Source organism: Aegilops tauschii, chromosome 1 (genome assembly GCF_002575655.3).
Source record: "Aegilops tauschii subsp. strangulata cultivar AL8/78 chromosome 1, Aet v6.0, whole genome shotgun sequence".
NCBI lineage: Eukaryota > Viridiplantae > Streptophyta > Magnoliopsida > Poales > Poaceae > Aegilops > Aegilops tauschii.
The window spans coordinates 246,743,784-246,765,068 of NC_053035.3; the positions used below are offsets into that span (position 1 = coordinate 246,743,784).

General features: G+C 48.4%; 1 protein-coding gene across 1 annotated transcript; it reads left to right on the forward strand.

The window, feature by feature from the left end:
* The first annotated feature begins 16,548 nt into the window (after window positions 1-16,548).
* On the forward strand, window positions 16,549-17,180 carry LOC109773693 (uncharacterized). Its single transcript, XM_020332398.1, has 2 exons — window positions 16,549-16,878; window positions 17,058-17,180. Exons 1-2 carry the CDS (start codon window positions 16,549-16,551, stop codon window positions 17,178-17,180), a joined length of 453 nt encoding a protein of 150 aa, XP_020187987.1.
* The last annotated feature ends 4,105 nt before the right edge of the window (window positions 17,181-21,285 follow it).

Here is a 21,285-nt window from a genome sequence, read left to right on the forward strand (position 1 = left end):
TGTCGGCCCGGGTTCTCTGTCATATGGATGCTAGCGACACTATCATATACGTGAGCCAAAAGGCGCAAACGGTCCCGGGCCTTGGTAAGGTGACACCCGTGGGAATACCGTGCGTGAGGCCGCAAAGTGATATGAGGTGTTACTAGCTAGATCGATGTGACTTGGAATCGGGGTCCCGACAGGCGCGTCCGCTGCTGTGAAATGAGCAAATGGCCGAGTGGGCCGAGCTCCATAGGTTGTCCGGGCTTGCCATGAGGTCTGTTGTGGATCATCTTTGGCCGGAGGGACCAAGGCCGAATAGTTATTTTGGCTTAGTGCAATGATTCCTTGGTGTTGTGCCGCATATCGACGCTGTGAAGAGGTCGGCGTGCATAGAGGGTGCGCGGATGGCTCTTGCCCGTGTCAAGACATACTGGACAGAGATGGAGGCCACCGCTATTGCAACCCAGAGTTCGGCCGTAGGCTGGATATCGGCATGCATTACGAGTTATGCCCGTATATATATGGACCAATTTGTGTCACGGGATGACTGCCTCTATACGGACACAGACTCTGTAATTTTAGAGAATCCTCTTCCCGAATCTATGATATCTGATAGCTATTTTGAAGGAGTCTTAGAAGGCGCTCCTTTAATAGAGGCTCAGTGCTCGAAGAGTATCATGTTCTAGTGACATGTATCCCAATTGTAAGGACAATGTTATTTGAATTATAAAGACTGCATTTATACTTTTGCCTGAAAGTATTATTATGCCTCCTGTGCGGTCGTTTATGTATGTGTGTGTGTGTATATATATATATATACTGAAAGTTTGCAGTCGTCGGCTTCAGCCCCCACGCATATAATGCGGGGGTGTTCGCAAAAGCGCGTCTTCACACTTGATCCAACGTCTTGGTCCATTAAGGAGGTGGTAGCGCGGCGAATGAGGAAATCAGACTATATTGCTTTAACACTTTCACTTAACCATAGGAGTTTGACAGCGGGGCTACTATATAGCCCCTGGTATTTCCGCAGCTATCCGAATACGGTGCGCGTACATACATGACCGGGAAAACCAGCCCTTCGTTAATGCGGAGGAATCCCAAAGATTCCGCTAAGTCATCGAGTGGTTGACCAGTCTCGCGCTTTATCATGACAGTCAGTTTTCGGCTTTCTCTACTGAGGTGCTCATCCGGATGAACCAGGGCACAATCACAGTAGTTCTCTCGGTGCCACCTTAGTCGATAGAGCGAAATGTAAGGTAGAAAAACGCGGGAGCCAGGCTAACCCAACATTTGACCAAAGACATGATTCAGAGCTGATGCATATAAGGCCAAACTCGCGACGCCGAACACTCCCTAAGGTATTCGGTCTTTACAACATATACCAGGCTGAGTAACGCCCTTGATAATGAACCCCGAGTTTCCAGGTACGTGCATTATTCTGACGTGGCGAAATGCCAATAACGTCAGCATCCCTCTCGGTTATACTGAGTATCCGGAGGATGTGAAGCAACAAGAGACAGTAAAAAAGGTTTACACAGGGTCTTAATCTAAAAAGAAACCTTTAAGCGGGGCCCTGCTGCACGTCTGCGCCTCTCCGTTGTGCCGTATCCTGGAAGGGTGTAACACGATTATCATCTGCAAAAGAGAAGAACTTAAGTGAAAGTTGTCGTGCGAAAAATTGGTTATTCTTAATAAACCATTAAAATTCAAGATAAGTAAGGTCGAGCCGAACTGTAGTCCTTTTTACATGCGGGAAGCCCCTGGTACCGCCTATGGGGGTATATCCATCAAACCAATCTCAGGTTTATCTAAGCTGTTACAGCTAGTGATGCGCCGGACTCGTCTAGCCGTGTCCGCGGTCTTGACGACCGATCATTTATTCTGGTTGGAGAGGCCGTTCAGTGTTCGACTGCTAAAGCCGCCACACGTTCTTCCACCCGCAAGGAACACTCAACATTTCCGCTAATTGTGATGATGCCACGTGGACCGGGCATCTTAGGCTTAAGAGAAGCATAATGCGGTACTACATTAAAACGAGCGAAAGCTGTTCTTCCAAGTAGTGCTTGATAGCCGCTTCGGAATGGAGCGATGTCGAAGGTTAACTTTTCACTTCGGAAGTTGTCGGGAGAACCAAATACAACCTCTAATACTAGAGAGCCCGTACAACGGGCCTCTGGGCCTGGTATTACTCCTTCAAAGGTAGTATTACTTTGGCTAATTCTTGTCGGGTCTATCCCCATTTTGCGGACTGTGTCGTGATATAGCAGATTAAGACTACTGCCGCCGTCCATGAGGACTTGGGTGAGATGGTATCCGTCGATAATTGGGTCTAGCACCAAGGCAGCCAATCCTCCGTGCCGGATACTTGTCAGGTGATCCCTGCGATCAAAAGTGATCGGGCAGGCCGACCAAGGGTTGGACTTAGGGGTGACGGGCTCTATGGCGCGTATGTCTCGGAGTGCATGTTTGCTTCTTCTTTTTGTTACGTGAATCATGTTCAATGTTTTGACCTCTGGTGGGAATTTTTTCTATCCCCCAGTGCTTTGCTGGCGAGGTTCATCCTTGTCTTCACTTGGTGTATCCCTCCCCTTGTGTTCGGCGTTTAACTTGCTGGCCTGCTTGAAGACCCAGCATTCTCTGTGGGTGTGATTTGCAGGTTTATCGGAGGTGCCATGAATCAGACATAATTTGTCTAGAATCTTGTTTAGGCTGGACAGTCCATCTCTGTTGCCTTTGAAAGGCTTTTTCCGCTGACCGGGTCGAGAGCCCCTAAATCTGGCGTTTACCCCCATGTTGTCTAGGCTGTCTTCGTTATTTCGACGCTTTCTTTTACTGTGTCGTGGTTTTCCATTACCATCCCTGACTTCAGATGTGCCTGGGTCGCTGGTGCTACTACGTGCCAGGCAGCTATCTTCGCCCGCGCAAAAGCGGGTCATGAGGCTTGTTAGGGCTGCCATTGTTCTTGGCTTTTCTTGGCCGAGGTGTCTGGCGAGCCATTCATCTCGGACGCCGTGTTTCAAAGCTGCTAAGGCTTCGGCGTTCGGGCAGTCGACGATTTGATTCTTCTTATTGAGAAATCTGTTCCAAAGCTTTCGGGCTGACTCTCCGGGCTATTGAATTATATGAATTAAATCGTCTGCATCCGGAGGTCGGACATAGGTCCCTTGAAAGTTAGCCCTAAAAGAATCCTCAAGCTCCTCCCAACTTCCAATTGAATTTTCGGGGAGGCTCTTCAGCCAGTGCCGAGCTGGTCCTTTCAACTTGAGGGGCAAGTATTTGATGGCGTGGAGATTGTCCCCGCGAGCCATATGGATATGGAGGATGAAGTCCTCAATCCAGACCCCAGGGTCTGTCGTTCCGTCGTACGCCTCTATGTTCACGCGTTTGAATCCCTCTAGAAATTCATGATCCAGCACCTCATCGGTGAAACATAGGGGGTGCGCGGCACCCCTGTATTTGGATGTGTCATGGCGTTCTGACGGTTGTAGTGTTTGGTTTTGATTATGCGCTGGAGCGCGCTTCCTAGATCCGTAGATGGATCTGGTCACGCCGGCCTTTTGATGCAAGTCCTTGCTTGGATCGTGTGCTGACTTATGTGCGGCCTCGTTAGCCGCCCTATCGCGGCCACGAGGTGGTCGATCCGACTGGTCGGCCATTTTATTTTTCGGCCGTGTGGGCTCTAAGGCCTCATCATCGAATTCGGGCAACAGTTTGCGCTTTGGATAGCTCTTTCTGTGGCGAGTGCCACCATACTTTTCTTCAGTGTCAAGCACTTTGTTCCATCTACTGTTGAGCGTATTCTGTGTGGCCTTAAGCCTTTGCTTCTGCTTCTTCAGACTCCTCGTGGTGGCAATAAGCCTTCTACGGAGGTTCTCTTGTTCCAAGTGCCTTTCCGGGATGATGTGTGCATCGTCGTCCGGACTGTTTTCCTCTCCAGAGAGAGGTTGATGAGCTTTATCCTCGGCGTCGCCGTGATCGGACAGCGGCTCCGTACTCTATTCGGCATCCGCTGGTTCATCTTGTTCTGTCGCTGGGTCAATGTGGTCGTCGTTTCCTCTGGAGTTGACTGGGGTGTTATTTTTTCTTGCGCTGTTATCACTGTTCTTGCCGAGGCGGGATTTGGAGCGGCGCCTACGCTGTCGCTTTGGTTGCTTCTCGAGGGAGCTATCCTTTGCTGCCTGCTTCCGTTCCTCGTCATTGTTTTCTTTGGGTGTATCCACCATATATATATCGTGTGATGAAGTGGCTGTCCAGCGCCCTGTGGGCGGTGGTTCCTGTTCCTCTCCTGCATCGTCGTCCATAACGTCGATGTCTTCGGAGTCGAAATCAAGCATGTCGATTAAATTGTCGACAGTGGCTATTAAGTGGGTGGTGGGTGGGGAACGAATTTCTTCGTCGTCCGCTTCCCATTCTAGCCGGACATAGTTCGGCCAAGGGTCTCCTGACAAGGAGAGAGACCTCAATGAGTTTAGCACATCGCCCAGTCGTGAGTGCTGGAAGATATCCGCGGAGGAAAACTCCATGATCGGTGCCCAACCAGATTCGATAGGCACGGACGCAGGCGGTTCGGAGCCCGTGGCCGGGGACGAATCCAAATGTCCGGAAACACAGGTCTCATAAGAGGTGAAGTCAGTATTCGGCTCTATCGCCGCTGAGTGTGCGGCCTCCGTGGCGGGGTCCATCCACCCGTCCTCGGACGGCGTAATCTGCTCCGGATCAAGGGCCGGAGTAGCTGCAGGTGGGATCTCCCGAACACTGTCCGTTGGCAGGGCTAAGTCATGCCTGTCGTGACTGTGCGGCGCACCTGACATGGGCTCGAATTCGTCGAAGATCAAGTCTCCGCGGATGTCGGCAGTATAGTTCAAGTTTCCAAATCTGACCTGATGGCCAGGGGCGTAGCTCTCGATCTGCTCCAGATGGCCAAGCGAGTTGGCCCGCAGTACGAAGCCGCCGAATACGAAGATCTGTCCGGGGAGGAAAACCTCACCCTGGATCGCATCGTTGCCGATGATCGAAGGAGCCATCTAGCCTTACGGTGACGGCACAGTGGAACTCTCAATGAAAGCACCAATGTCGGTGTCAAAACTGGCGGATCTCGGGTAGGGGTCCCGAACTGTGCGTCTAAGGCGGATGGTAACAGGAGGCGGGGGACACGATGTTTACCCAGGTTCGGGCCCTCTCGATGGAGGTAATACCCTACTTCCTGCTTGATTGATCTTCATGATATGAGTATTACAAGAGTTGATCTACCACGAGATCATAGAGGCTAAACCCTAGAAGCTAGCCTATGGTATGATTGTTGTTGTCCTAAAGACTAAACCCTCTGGTTTATATAGACACCGGAGGGGGCTAGGGTTACACAGAGTCGGTTACAAGGGAGGAGATCTACATATCCGTATTGCCAAGCTTGCCTTCCACACCAAGGAGAGTCCCATCCGGACACGGGTCGAAGTCTTCAATCTTGTATCTTCATAGTCCAACAGTCCGGCCAAAGGATACAGTCCGGCCGTCCGAGGACCCCCTAATCCAGGACTCCCTTAGGAACCCACTTGACCAAGGCCTTAGGAGCTTCTTCAAATGCATCAATCTCCTCTTGAAGCTTGTCCTTGCCCTTTAGCTTGTGGTCTTGTGGTGGAAGATCATCTTGAGCTTGTGTTCCTTGGAAAGAAGTAGGATCATACTTCTCTTGTTGAGGAACAAACTTTGTCTTGGGGTATTGATCTTCTTCCCACTCAACTCCATTGGCATTGAACTTTCGTTCAAAGCCAACACCTTGATTCTTCCGGTGTCTTCCTTGCTTGCGTACAATTTCCTCAAATTTCTTACTTCCGGCAAGACTCTTGTAAACACCTTTCTCTATAATTCCCTTCAATAAGCTATTTTCTTGCTCAAGTGTAACTTGGCTAAGAGAATCACTAGTGGAATCAAGAGAACTACTAGAAGCAACAACATTCGATTTAGCATGATTGTTGTTACTACAAGAGAAGAATCTTTCTTGTTCTTGTTGCTAATTTAACTTGTGGCATGTAAGTAGACAAGAGTAAACGCTTGGCAATGTAAGAACTTTTTTGCGAAGATCATCATTGATTGCTTTTAATAACTCATGCTCTTGCTCAAGGTTGAGCTTTTCAAAGCGTAGCTTCTCATGGGTCTTTAAAAGTTCTCGATGATCTTCCAAGGTAGTTTCATGAGCTAACTTAAGAGTGTTTAGTTCTTTAGTTAGACGCTCAATCTCCTTCTTATCATCGTCATTCATTTTATCTTGATTAACATGATTAATAGCAAGTTAATCATAGTTTTCATAATTAGAATTCTCAACAAGTAAATCATCATCTCCTAGCAAACCATCTTCATCACTATTGAAATCAACATACTCGGGGTGTGTTACCTTTGGACCTTTGGCCATGAAGCATCTTCCAATTCCTTCATTTGGTGAGTCAAATATGTCATAGGAGTTGGTTGACACAAGAGCTAGACCGGAAACACCTTCATCTTGAGTATATTCGGAGTCGGAGTGATAACTTCTTTCGGAGTGATGGTCGGAGTCGGAGCCGGATACCCATTCACCAACATGAGCTTGATGTCTTCTTTTTGTATAGCTCTTTGATGACTTGTCCTTCCTTTCCGAATCCTTGCTTCTCTGAGAGGGTCTTCGCTCATAACGATCATCTCTACTCCTTCTCTCTATAGGTGGTGATTCTTCTCTTCTACTTCTTCTTTTGGGAGAATCTTCTCTTCTTTTGTAGGAGCCGTACACTCATTGGAGTAGTGTCCGGGTCTTCCACAATTGTAGCAATTTTGTTCACGACTTGAAGATCTCTTATCATTGTAGGACCTTGACTTGGAGCTTCTTTCCTTGCTTCTACTCTTGTAGAACTTGTTGAAGTTCTTCACCATTAGGCTCAATTCTTCATTGATGGTTTGTTTCTCACTTGACGATGTGGGAGATTCACATGAGGCTTTGTAAGCACCACTTGACTTGTTGTGGAGCTTTTCCTTATCCTTAAGTGACATCTCATGAGCAACAATTCTTCCAATGATTTCCGTTGGCTTGAGATCTTTGTAATTGGGCATCATTTGGATCAATGTGCACACAGTATCATACTTTCCATCCAAGGCTCCTAGGATCTTCTTGATGATGAGTCTATCGGTCATCTCTTCACTTCCTAAGCCGGCAATCTCATTTGTGATGAGAGCAAGCCTAGAGTACATTTCGGCGACACCTTCACCATCCTTCATTTTGAACTTGTCAAGTTGACTTTGAAGCACATCCAATTTGGATTCCTTGACAGAGTCGGTACCTTCGTGCATATCAATCAAAGTATCCCAAATTTCCTTTGCATTCTCAAGGCGGCTGATTTTGTTGAATTCTCCAGGGCACAATCCGTTGAAGATAATATCACAAGCTTGAGCATTGTATTGCAGCATCTTCAACTCTTCCGCGGTAGCTTCACGGTTCGGTTCTCTCCCATCAAATAATTCACCTTGGAAGCCAATACACACAATAGCCCAAACGGCGGGGTTATGTCCAAGAATATGCATTTTCATCTTATGCTTCCAACTAGCAAAATTAGTACCATCAAAGTAAGGACCTCTACGGTGGTAATTTCCCTCGCTAGACGCCATACTCTCCTAGGTTGTGAAACCAAGGCTATGATCACCAAAAGCTATGGAAATCAAAGCAAATAGAGACCAAAGCTCTGATACCACTTGTAGGATCGAAAGTATGTCTATAGGGGGGTGATTAGACTACTTGCCAAATAAAAATCTAGGCTTTTCCCAATTTTAAGTCTTGGCAGAATTTAGCAACTTAGCACAATTCAAGTAATCAACCTACACATGCAATTCTAAGAGTATAGCAGTGGAATGTAAAACAATTGCATATGAAGGTAAAGGGAGGAGTTTGGAGGGAGCAAACGCAATGAAGACATGGAGATTTTTTATCCGTGGTTCCGATAGGTGGTGCTATCATACATCCACGTTGATAGAGACTTCAACCCACGAAGGGTAATGGTTGCGCGAGTCCACGGAGGGCTCCACCCACGAAGGGTCCATGAAGAAGCAACCTTGTCTATCCCACCATGGCCATCGCCCACGAAGGACTTGCCTCACTAGGGTAGATCTTCATGAAGTAGGCGATCTCCTTGCCCGTACAAACTCCTTGGTTCAACTCCACAATGTTGACGGAGGCTCCCAAGTGACACCTAGGCAATCTAAGAGACACCACTCTCCAAAAGGTAATAGATGGTGTGTTGATGATGAACTCCTTGCTCTTGTGCTTCAAATGATAGTCTCCCCAACACTCAGCTCTCTCTCATAGGATTGGATTTGGTTGAAAGAGGGTTTGAGTGGAAAGCAACTTGGTGAAGGCTAGAGATAAAGATTTATGTGGTTGGAATGGAATATCTTGACCTCAACACAAGTGTAGGTGGTTCTCTCTCAGAAAATGTGTGTTGGAAGTGTAGGCATGTTCTGATGGCTCTCCTCGCGAATGAAGAGTGGGTGGAGGCGTATATATAGCCTCCACACAAAATCTAACCGGTACACACAAATCACCAAACTCGGTGGGACCGAATCAGAAAACTCGGTTAGACCGATTCAGTTTATAATGTGACCGTTAGGCATTTCGGTGGGACTGACATGTCAACTCGGTGGGACCGATTTCATTAGGGTTAGGGCATAACGTAATCTCGGTGAGACCGATTACACAAACTCGGTGGGTCCGATTTTGGTAATAAGCAAACAGAGAGTTGGTCAGGCAAACTTGGTGGGACCGATTCGCTCATCTCGGTTAGACTGAAACGTTACGAAGGGGAAATAGAGAGTTTGCATTGCAATCTCGGTGGGACCGATCACTCATCTCGGTTAGACCGAAAAGTTACGAAGGGAAACAAAGAGGTTGCAATACCATCTCGGTGAGACCGAGATCCCAATCGGTGAGACCGAAGTGACTAGGGTTTGTGGCAGTGGCTATGTCAAGTGAACTCGGTGGTGCCGGATAGGAAATTTCGGTGGGGCCGAGTTTGACTTTTGGTTAGGGACATATGTGGATATGAGAAAGTAGTTGAGGGTTTTGGAGCATATCACTAAGCACTTTGAGCAAGTAACTCATTAAGCAACACCTCATCCCCTTTTAATAGTATTGGCTTTTCCTATGGACTCAATGTGATCTTGGATCACTAAAAGTAAAATGTAGACTCTTGAGCTTGAGCCAACATGTGTCCTTATCATTTTGAGGGGTCCACATTCCTAATCCATGCCATGCCAATCATTGAGCTTTCCTGAAATATTTATCTTGAAATAGCATTGGCTCAATGAGCTATATGTTGTTAGTAATTACCAAAACCACCCAGGGATAGGTGCACTTTCAATCTCTCCCTTTTTGGTAATTGATGACAGCATATAGATCAAAGCTTCGACAAATGATAATAAGATTGAACAACATCGTCGCTTTGAGAAGTATGTGATAAGCAAGAGCTCCCCCTAAATTTGTGCATTATTTAAAATTTGCTTTTGAATGCAAATGCACAATCGATTAGGATCATGGGTTACTCTTCCATGTCACATACATCTTGGTGGAGCGCTCAAAATGATAGAAATTGAAAGCATGCACTCATCACCAAGCAAGTGAATGATCATATATGAGATATAAAGGATAATATCATCCAAACAAGCATTATGGTAGCAAATGATCAAACACATGATCAAATAAGTATCTCACACAATAAAAAGTTCAACCAAAGGCAAAGAAGCAAAACACTCTCTCGAAGCCTATGGTCTATACATATTTCTCCCCCTTTGGCAACAAGTTACCAGAAAGTTTAAATATGCATAGTGCTATGCGTCTCCCAGGCTTGGTCTTCAGGTGGTGGTGTAGAGAGAACTCCAAGGACGAAGGCATCAGTTGATGTAGTTGGAACTGGTGGAGTGGCTGCTGGAGGTGGCACTGGAGCTGTAGCTGCTGGTGCTGATGCTATAGCTCTATAATCTGTCACTGGCACTGCAGCAGACCTCTGTCCTCTAGGCACTCGCTCAAATGCATCAGTAGTTGCCTTGCCTCTCTTCTCTTCTGCTTCCTCCTGAAGCTGCTCAACTACTGTTTGAACCTCAGTTACCTTCAGATCAAGATCATAAATTTGGTTTCTATGATCCTCTCCAAGCTCTCCTGGTTTTGAGTCAGGGTGGCCAAGCCCTTCTCAATCCTCAGTGTCGACTGTACCAGATATACAAGTTGATCTTGCTTGCTCTACAGGAAAACTTGAGATCCCTCGTTCATCCTTTTCTCTCACAAGATAACTAGTCATACAAATGCGTCTTGATGTTACGTGCAACGCACGGGCATCTTGCTAGTAAGAATGAAAACAAAGGACAAAAAATATTGGATGGTGGTTCGAAGTCATGACCGCGGGCACAACGGACAAGGTGGCCTTGTATTGGTATGCTGAGCCATCTATTTTAGCACACAGGAGCTGGTGTGGTGATTATACACACATGCACGCATGCACACGAACTGCATGCACGCAACACTCACACGAACACATGCAGCCACACACGCAACGACGAATCCTAGGGGCAGGCTTGGATGGGTTCAAGCCTGCCCTCCAAAATCGAACAATTTTTTAGTACTACTCATCAACGCAGCCCAGCCCAGAAAACACAGGCCCATCTGCTCAGCAGTCAGCCCAGCCCGTGTCAACGCTGGTCTCGAGCACCAATTCGAGCGTGCTGCAACACATCTCGACGCCTCACCCAGCCACAGCTCCGCCGCACCGCACCGCAACCCTAGCCGCCGCCGGAGCACGCCGCGACACCGTCGACGGAGAGCACGCCGTGACGCCGTCCACGGAGTTCACGCCGCGAGGACGCCCAAGAAGAGCAGCACGGTACGCCGCGATGCCTTCGACGGAGCACACAACCAGGGGCCATCGACGCCGCCGGAGCCAGCCGTTGGGACCTCACCGGCCGTTCGTGGAGCCCACCGGCCATCCGCAAAGCCCTGCGTCAAGGGCTCGACTGCTCGGGGCGCCGGCTCATCAGGTCCAGTTCAGAGGTTATTTTTCTCCTACCAAACGCTGCTCATACAATTGTTTTTTGCAGAAATCCAGTAGCATAGTTGGCCTGGGCTTCTAGTCATAATCTGTGAGTTATTTCTAAGTTTTTTGTAGAAATGAAAAGAAAGACTTTGCACAATTGGTTTGCAAGCACTTCGAACACCCCCCATGTTGTTGTTCCTGAACCAGCAGCAACACAAATTCCGAACTTGAACCCTCTTACTCCAACAATTGAGAGCAGTAATCCCCCAACAGATGAGAGCACTATTCCTCCTTCAAACGAGAGCACTACCCCCCCTTCAATCGAGAGCACCAACTGCCCAATTGACGAGAGCACAAACCAACCACCAACACCAAGGCTTCTTATCCAAGAGTTTCACCCAAGTCAAATTTTTGGTGATCCGGCAGATCGAATACCAATAGAAGATTATGCCCCTGAAATTCGAAGTGAAGTTAGAAGAGCTTATTTGTTGAAAGGAAGAAACAAAGCTGAAGGGCATAATTTTGAAATCACATTGGATGGCACAATCCGGAGATCTTTTCAACCACAATGCCTAGATAGGTTTGATTGGTTGGAATATAGTGTGAAAAAGGAGCTGCTTATTGCTTCCATTGTTTTATTTTTAAGAAACCATCACAGGCTGCTACATTTGGAAATGATGTATTCACATTACATGGTTATCGTCGTTGGAAAACAGCTTTGGCAAATTTTCAAAAACATATTGGTGGTCCATCTAGTTACCACAATAACGGTATAGGCTTGTGTGATGATTTCAAGAATCAAAGGGCAAATGTGGCAACCAGATTCCGTGTTTATAATAAAGAGGCTGAGATAGCCTACAAAATCCGTTTGACTGCATCCTTAGATTGTGCAAGGTATCTCATAGCACAAGGGGAAGCTTTTCATGGGCATGATGAATCCTTCAATTCAATCAACAAAGGGAATTTTAGGGAGCTCTTGGATTGGTACAAGTGCAAGTGGAAAGATGTGTGGAGGAGGCATTTGATAAGGGGCATGGTAATGCACTTATGATATGTGGAGAAATTCAAAAGGATCTTGCTGCATGTTGCGCAATGGAGGTAACCAAAGTCATCAAGAGTGAGCTTGGACATAAGAGATTTTCAGTTCTAGTCGATGAGGCTAGGGGTTGCTGAATAAAGGAGCAAATGGCAGTGATTTTGAGGTAATGCATATGAGTTTGCACTTTTCTTTATCTTTACATTTGTAGCTAGTTTGTGTTGTTAATTCGTAACTTCCCAAATGTGCAGATTTTTGGATGATCACGGGGTGCTGCAGGAGAGATTTCTTGCAATCAAGCACCTCTCTGATTGTACATCTGCTGGAATTAAAGAAGCCTTGGTTGATCTGTTAGCTTACCATGGCTTGCCTATTTCTAGACTGCATGGGTAGGGTTACGATGGAGCTTCAAATATGAGAGGAGAATTCAATGGTTTGCAAAAGTTGATTCGAGATGAGAGTCCATATGCTTTCTATGTACACTGCTTTGCCCATCAATTACAGTTGGTAGTTGTCACAGTTGCTCAATGTTGTCCAGTTATTGCTGATTTCTTCAATTATCTCCCCTTGATAGTGACTCAGGTGGGTCCATCTTGCAAGAGAAAAGATGCATTACTTGCAAAGCATCACGATGATTTGATGAAATTGATGGAGCATGGTAAGATCATAGCTGGAACTGGGTTACATCAAGAAACTAACCTTTCTAGACCAGGAGCTACTCGTTGGGGCTCACATCTTAGAACCTTGTGTATTTACACAATGTGGAATGCAGTGGTCGATGTGCTAGCAATCGTGGTTGACGATGCACGAGAACACACTTGTCAAGGTGGAGATTCAGGTTTGATCATAAAGATGGAATGTTTCCAATTTGTGTTTATCATGTTATTCTTAATAAACTTGTTGCAAACCACAAATATGCTATCACAAGCTTTGCAAAGGACGAAACAAGATATTGTTGAAGCCATGCATTTGATCTCGGATGTGAAAGAAACTTTGCAAGATATGAGGGACAATGGATATGAGTAATTATGCAGCCAAGCCAAGATCTTTTGTGAGGAACATGGCATTGATGTGCCAAATATGGATGATCTTGTTGGAGCTATGGGTCAATCTGTTCGCACTAAAAATAAGGTGACTCGACATCATTATTTCAAAGTTAGCATATTCTATGTTGTTATTGATGCAACTATGACCGAGATGAACCATCGGTTCAATGAAATTAACACCGAGCTAGTGGATTGCATGTCCCGTCTTAATCCAGCCAACAACTTTGCAAAGTTTAATGTTGACAAACTTATCCGGCTTGCTGAAATTTATGCGGATGATTTTACAGAAACTGACTGGTTGTTGCTTAGAATTGACCTTCCAAGATTCCTTAGAAATATCAGGAGAAGTGAGGAATTTAATGGTTGTTCAGATGTTTCCACCCTTGCTCAGTTGATGGTTCAATCAACAAAACATGCAACTATCCCAACAGTATATCGCCTCATCGAGTTGACATAGATCCTCCCCGTGGCAACTTCATCTGTTGAGCGAATTTTTTCAACTATGAAGATCATCAAAACAGATTTGCGCAATAAGATCTCAGATGATTGGCTCAATGACTTAATGGTGTGCTATTGTGAGAAAAGGATATTCAAAAGTGTTCATGATGATCAGATCATGATACAATTCCAGAAAAAGAGTGATCGGAAATCTCACTTGCCTCGTGAGTATAATGTGATTGCTTAAGAGGTATATCTTATTTCTTTTCTAGTTCTAGTACTCAACTTTGTATACAACTGTTTTGTCGCAATAAGCTAGCTACTTTTGGACAGATGGCATGGCGCTTGGGATCTGAAGCATATAATCTATATAGTTCTACAGTAGCATTGGTTAGAAGCAAAACCGGCATCATTGGTTTCGTCTTCCTTTTTGTTGCTTCTGTAGTACTTTATCTATTGCTGTGTGAATTGTATGCTTTGGAATCGAAAGTTTGTGGTATGACCAAATATGTTACTACTTACTAGTATTGGTGTTGTAAAATATCATGTCATTTCGAGCTCATATTTGGCACGTGTTGGCTGTTTAAATTGACCATACCAATTTTTACCTCAAAATTTGACTACTTCGAAAAAATCTGAGAAAACTCCTGTAAATACTGCATGTGACTACTATGAATCTGGGAAAGTTTGAGCATCTTTGGACAAAGGGATTGATATATTAACTTTGAGCCCCCTCCATTTCCTTTCTGGATTCGCCGCTGCACGCACGCACGCAACACTCACACGTACACATGCAGCCACACATGCACGCAACACTCACATGCACACATGCACGCATGCATGCACACACCACACGACAAACACACTCTCTCATGCTCAAGTGCTTAACCTACACGTGCATGCGCACACATCAGGCCCTGACAGACACATACACAACTAGGTGGTTCCCGCGCACGGGTTGGAGTCTTGTCACGGCTGCGTAAATTTGTGTTTATCTAACATTTTTCCTATGTGAACTAGCTGGTGGGACCCACAAGGAACATGGTCAATTTGAATAGTCAACATGGTGCCAACGCAGACCATTTGGCCGGTCAACAGAGTGCAATCCGATGTTGAACGGTGAGCAAGTGACCGTATAATCACCGCAAAATGTATATAGTGACTGTAATGAGCGTATTCTGAAGTCCGGTGACCGTATTATGCTTTTCTCTCTGTAGGCCCTCCAAAACTACATCTCTACACGTTCTCACATGTTACATCTAACAACTATGCAATACAGCACTACTACTACACTCTAACACAATAAATCATATTTGTTTTTAGTTTTACTAGATATCATATTGTTACTTAATTATTCAGTTTGCATACATTAAAATTTCCTTTGAAATGTATGGCCAGTATCATCTACCGCGCGGGAAAAATCCCGCCCTTTCCTGTTTAATCGGGTTAGTGTCGATGGATCGTGTGAAACAGCAAAACTATAGTACTATAGTACTATACAATACAAGTAACAAATCACTAGGCCGCCGTATGGTGTACTCTTCCATCGTAAGAGTGGAGCGCTTGCCTTCATAAATGTTCTAGTCCCTTTCGCCGACATGTGGGACATCAAGCTACCGGGTCCACGTGCCATACCGAAATACAGTGCAGAGCAGCAGGGGTGAAGCGCCCCAGTCATGGTGTCGGCGTAGTAATGAGCAATGATGCGTCAAATCACAAATCTGCACCTTTCCCGCAGTTTAGTTGGAGGGACGAAGTAATAATTCTGAAAAAAGAAGTTGGAGGGATGAAGCAACCATCATTTCACTCGTTGCTGAATCCGCTTCTCCCTCATATTCTTCAAGTTAACCACGTGTTGCTTCTGCCGTTGTTCTGCCTCATGTGGGACGCGGATCGGCTTGTTAAAGCACTAACACGTGGGACCGTATGTTAGCAAACCGCCAGGACAATGTCCTCTAAAAATAAGAAACCTCCCCCGCCATCCGCGCGGCAAAATCACCTCCTTTTTACTAATCTTGATTCTATAATTTTTTAGATCAATATAATTGAGATTTGTATAGATAGCACACAGGAGCAAAACCAAGTGGTACGGTTAAGGGCATCCACAATGTGTAGCCAAATGAGAAAATAGCTTTTGGCATCGATGGGAACCATTGTGGACGGCGCTGCCAAAGCCAAAAAGATGGAATCGAAGCTCCCTGATTGATTGATTGAAGGAATAGAAAAATGCAACGTCTCTCCTCTTTCTCCCATGCTTGGACGCATGTACAGTGTAGAGCACAGAGTCTACTCCCTTGTCCCTTCTATCAGAAATCACAAAGCAGTGAGGCGTCAAATCACAAAGCATGGACGAAGCAACCATCATTTCACTCTTCGTTGACTCTGCTTCTCCATCGTCTTCTTCGAGAAACCACCTCACCGCATTAAGCTGGACGGACGACACTATTGTGTACCAGTAGTACTAGTACATTTACGCGTCCTTTGGTTCAACGTGTTAGAATACAACTTGTAATAGGATTAGGACTCCTACTCGGTTTGTAATAGGGCTAGGTCAGGTGCAGCTTGGCTCTTATATATACCTCTTGTACTGGCACAATATTGCATCAACAATTATTCAATACAATTCTACATGGTATCAAACTTTCGATCCTAGGGTATGGCTAACCCGCCAGCCCCTCCACCGCCGCCGTCGCCCGGCAACTTCCAGCGGCGCGCCGCCATCCTCGCCACCAAGGTCGCCGCGGCCATGGCCTCCTCCGCCTCTACCTCTACTCTAGCTTTACCCCCACCAATACCCCCTTCTATCTCCTTCACCGACACCATCCCCGATATTAGCCCCTACATCCCCATAACCCTAGACCTTGCTGCTCACAACTACTACCATTGGCGTCACCTCTTCGACGTCCACCTTGGGCAATGCAATCTCCGCTCTCACGTTGCCGATGACTCTCTTCCTCAACTTCATGATCCGCAATGGGTCAAGGATGATCTCGCCATTATTCAATGGATCTAAATGCGAGTCTCCACAGAGATCTTCAATCTCGTCCATTGTGATGGTGCCTCCACCACCGATCTATGGGCGGCCCTTCGTCAGCTCTTCCAGGACAACGTCGATGCTCGCGCCAACAATCTCCACACCGAGCTTCAGAATATGGTGCAAGGTGATTCACCAGTCGGTGTCTACTGCCAACGCCTCAAGGCGATCGCGGATGAACTCCGCGAACTTGGTGATCCGATCGACGATCGCCAGCTCATCAACGTCCTCCTCGTCGGCCTCAGCGAGCGGTTGGAGAAGCAGGCCTCCTTCATCCCTATGATGCGTCCGCGTCCCTCCTTCGTCGAGGTTCGCTCGATGCTCCGATGGGCCGATCGTGCCCTAACTACAAAGGACTCCCGTCCTCAGGTCTTCACTGCGTCTCCTCGCCCGCCTGCGTTGACGCCGCCACTGCCACCTCCACCAACAGCACCTCCTCAACCATCCGGCTGGTGTCCAAGTCCCAACTACCGGGGCAAAAACCCTAGGCCACCGCAGTTCCGCACGGTGCCCGCTCCTGCTCCACCCCCGGCTCCACCAACTGCACCACCCTCGCCCCCGGCTTCATCAACTGCACCACCACCGCCGCCAGGATGGCGCCCATCTCCTGATCCATGGACAGGGCTCGTCCAAGCGTGGCCTATGCCCTGGTCCGCCCCTACGACATATGGTGCCGTGCCTGCCTATACCGGTGGCTGGCAGCCCGGTGCTCGCCCTCACACCGGCGCGCCCGTCCTTGCACCCCGACAACCGACGGCCGCGTACCACGCTGCTCCCACCTACGCGCCACCGATCTACAACACCAGTCCTTATGCATCATATGGCGCTGCATCACCCCCCTACATACAACAGTACAATGATGGTGCCTCTCTCTTCACTACAAAAAAAGACACATCCGTGACATTTTGGGCCGAACGAATTTTTTTCCTGTCATACATATGACACTTCTATGACGATAATTGTGACAAAACCCGGTATCATCATAGATGTGGTGGGTTCCTACTTCTATGACAAAAAATCATGACAGATTATGGGCTTTTCGTCCTGGGCGGGCCGGAGACGCAGCTGCATGACATTCTTTGGGCCATCCATGACGGAAAAAACCGTGGTAGAAGCGAGGGCGAGGAAAATTTCAGGGAGTTCCCGGTTACGGTGGGAGGTCGGGGGCCGAGCGATGCGCGTTTCTCTCATACACGTACGCGCGTTTGTGCGAGGCGTTGGCTCTAACTGAACCCGAGCGATTGCACTACAGGCTACGCGTTACTGAACCCGAGCTATCGATCGATGGCTGTTAACTGAACCCGATCGAGCGATTCCTTCGCTACTGCTGCTAACTGAAGCCGATTGATGCTGCCTCTGGGGTGAACAGTGAGCGTTGCGGGGGGGGGGGGGGGGTGGATGAACAGTGAGCGGTGGCGTTGCCTCTGGATGAACAGGACCCCGTGGTGTGGTGGAGGGCTGGATGAACAGTAGACAGTGGAGGGGTGCCCATGGAGGGGCGGTTGAACAGGACCCTATGGTGTGGAGGGCTGGATGAACAGTAGACGGTGGAGGGGTGCCCGTGGAGGGGTGGTTGAATAGTAGCCGGTGGAGTAGCACGCGGTGGAGGCTGGATGAACAGGAGCCCGTGGAGGCTGGAGGAGGTCGACGGTGGAGATGAACAGTATCCCGTGGAGTCCCATTTTGCGGTACGCCACACCCCTCCCGATGAACAGGACCCCGTTTCGACCGTAGGATGTCCGTTTCGTCCGTTTTGTGATACGCCACACCCCTCCCGATCAACAGGACCCCCGTTTCGACCGTAGGAGGTCTGTTTTGTCCGTTTTGCGGTACGCCACACCCCTCCCGATCAACAGGACCCCTGTTTCGACCGTAGGAGGTCTGTTTCCTCCATTTTGCGGTACGCCACACCCCTCCCGATCGACAGGACCCCGTTCCAAACGTAGGAGGTCCATTTCCTCCATTGTGTGGTACGCCATGCCTCGTTTCCATCGCCTGTTCCGTCCAAGCCCTCCCGATGAATACGACCACGCATTCCGTTCCGACCCAGCCAGTTGGCTCCCACGCGTTCCGTTGCCTCCCGATGAACACGACGCATTCCGTTGCCTCCCCATGAACATGACGCATTCCGTTGCCTCCCCATGAACACGACGACGACGCTGTTTCTCCGTTCCGACCCAGCCATGTCAACGAGCCCTCGCCGTACGTATGCGCGAGTAGGCTTTCGAGACCCCGCCCGTATGTACACATACGTGGCTGTATTTTCTTTCTTGCACCTTGGCCGCTGTACGTACGTGTACATGCTACATGCGTGCCTCTACTACGACACCTGCGCGCCTCTACATCCACCAGTATATATGTACGTACACGTTCGCGACCAGAATGACAACGCTACATACGCTTCGACCAGGTGGGTCCCGACTGTCAGGCACTTCCTTGCGTGCGAAGATGTAGCTGGTGGGTCCCAGCAGTCAGGGGGGCGAATCGTTTTGTTTTGTTTTTTGCCCGGACGCACTTCCTTGCGTGCGAAGGTGTAGCTGGTGGGTCCCAGCAGTCAGGGGGTAACGTTTTTTTCGTGAAATATGGTGGCCCGTCCGGTGGGTCCCCATTGTCAGGTGGAGGAATAATTATTTTGCGCGTAATAAGGAGGCACTTCCTTGCTGCGGCCGTGGACCCAGCTGTCAGCGTCTCCACGCACAGTGCTCTTCCGATGGAAGTCGGTCATTGACCACATTGACCATGCCGCGTCGAGAGCACCACGGCGGTGGACGACGGCGAGGCCTAGGAAGGGGACGACACGGAGGCAGGGAAGACTCGGCAGTTGTTTCCCACGCGGAGGGGAGTACGACTGTACGGGGGTTTACTGGTTCGTCTGCCGTCGCTGGAGAATAACAGCAGGTGTGGGTGAGTAGAGGGATGGCTAGGCCAGCGATGGGAGTACGGTGGGGCGGTGAGGCCTGCGTGGCAGCACAGCCGGCCGCGGGGAGGAGGGAGCAGGCAGTCCCGCCGGCGCTTGTTTGAGCGGCTGGAGCAGGAATAGCAGAGATTGAAGAAGCACGACGGCCGTTGGATGGACATCCAACGGTCAGTGCTTGTGCGTCAACCTATTTTTTAGGAAAGCCTCAAATCTGTGGAAAACAGCATACATCCCATCTGCCATTATTTCTAATAATTTACAGCCCATTTGCTAATTCTTAAGGTTTTTTTTGGAGCCCATATTCTTTTTGTTAGCATTACAGCCCATATTGTGGCCACGGTTAAAAAATTATACGAAATTTTGCATATTTCGGTGCGGTCCGAACTGTTTTTAATCCCGAAATTTTGACTCACATTCAAACTGATTTTAAAAATAAATGTATATCAATATAAAATCCAACAAATTCTCCACGCATAAAAATTAATGTAATTTAAAATCTCGAAATGAAAAAAAAAAGATATTTGAAACTAATTACCGGTTTGATGTGTTTCAAAAATGTACAGCCCATTTCTCATTACTGATGGGCCATTTTCTCGGCCAGCCGAATGAAAGCTCTCCTCGCTTGAAAGATTTGCAGCCCAACAAGCCTGACAAAGCGACTTACTTGGCAAATCACAAAAAAACTGGGCTGTGGCCGTGGACCCAGCTGTCAGCCTCTCCACGTACAGTACTCTTCCGATGGAAGTCGTTCCTTGACCACGTTGACCACGCCGCGCGGAGAGCACCATGGCAGTGGACGACGGCGAGGCCTAGGAAGGGGACGACGCGGAGCCGGGGAAGACGCGGCAGTGGAAGCCCGCGCAGAGAGGAGTACGAGGGTTCACTGGTTCAGCTGCGGTGTGAGGCTGCCGTCGCCGCAGGGCCTGGCCAGCGGTGGGAATAGTAGGGGGCGGTGAGGCCTCTCCGGCAGCACAGCCGGCCACGGGAGGCAAGAGCATGTGGCACGACCGGCGCTGCTTTAGGCGGCTGGAGCAAGAAGACCAGAGGTTGAAGAAGCACTACGGCCGTTGGATGGACATCGTAAGGTCACTGGAGCTAGAATCGTTCATATTGACTAAGTTGACAAAGCCCTTCATCCCTGTCAACTTAGTAGGCCCACAAGTCAGCCTCCCACCAAGGTGGGTCCCAGCTAGCTGGGGGAGTATACATTTTTTTGTGCATAATAAGGAGGCACTTCCGGTGGGTCCGAGCTGATAGCGGGGGGAACGTTTTTTTCGCGAAATACGGTGGCCCGTCCGGTGGGTCCCAGCAGTCAGAGGGAAATGATTTTTTTCGCAAAATACTGGTGGCCCGTCCGGTGGGTCCCTGCTGTCAGGTGGAGGAATAATTATTTTCCGCGTAATAAGGAGGCACTTCCTTGCGGCTGCCGTGGACCCAGCTGTCAGCCGCTCCACGTACAGTACTCTTCCGATGGAAGTCGGTCGTTGACCACATTGACCACGCCGCGCCGAGAGCACCACGGCGGTGGACGACGGCGAGGCCTAGGAAGGGGATGACGCGGAGCCGGGAAAGACGCGGTAGTGGATGCCCACGCGGAGAGGAGTACGAGCGTTCACTGGTTCAGCTACGGTGTGAGGCTGCCGTCGCCACAGAATAATAGGGGGTGTGGGTGAGTGGAGGGATGGCCTGGCCAGCGGTGGGAGTAGTAGGGGGCGGTGAGGCCTCCGTGGCAGCACAGCCGGCCACGAGAGGCAGGAGCAGGCGGCACGATCGGCGCTGCTTTGGGAGGCTGGAGCAAG

Bases quoted from the DNA above. Each gene is read 5' to 3' on its own strand.
- LOC109773693 (XM_020332398.1), top strand. From the start codon at position 16,549: ATGCGAGTCTCCACAGAGATCTTCAATCTCGTCCATTGTGATGGTGCC. The intron at 16,879-17,057 runs GTTCGCTCGATG...CAAAAACCCTAG, and splicing joins CGCGTCCCTCCTTCGTCGAG to GCCACCGCAGTTCCGCACGG.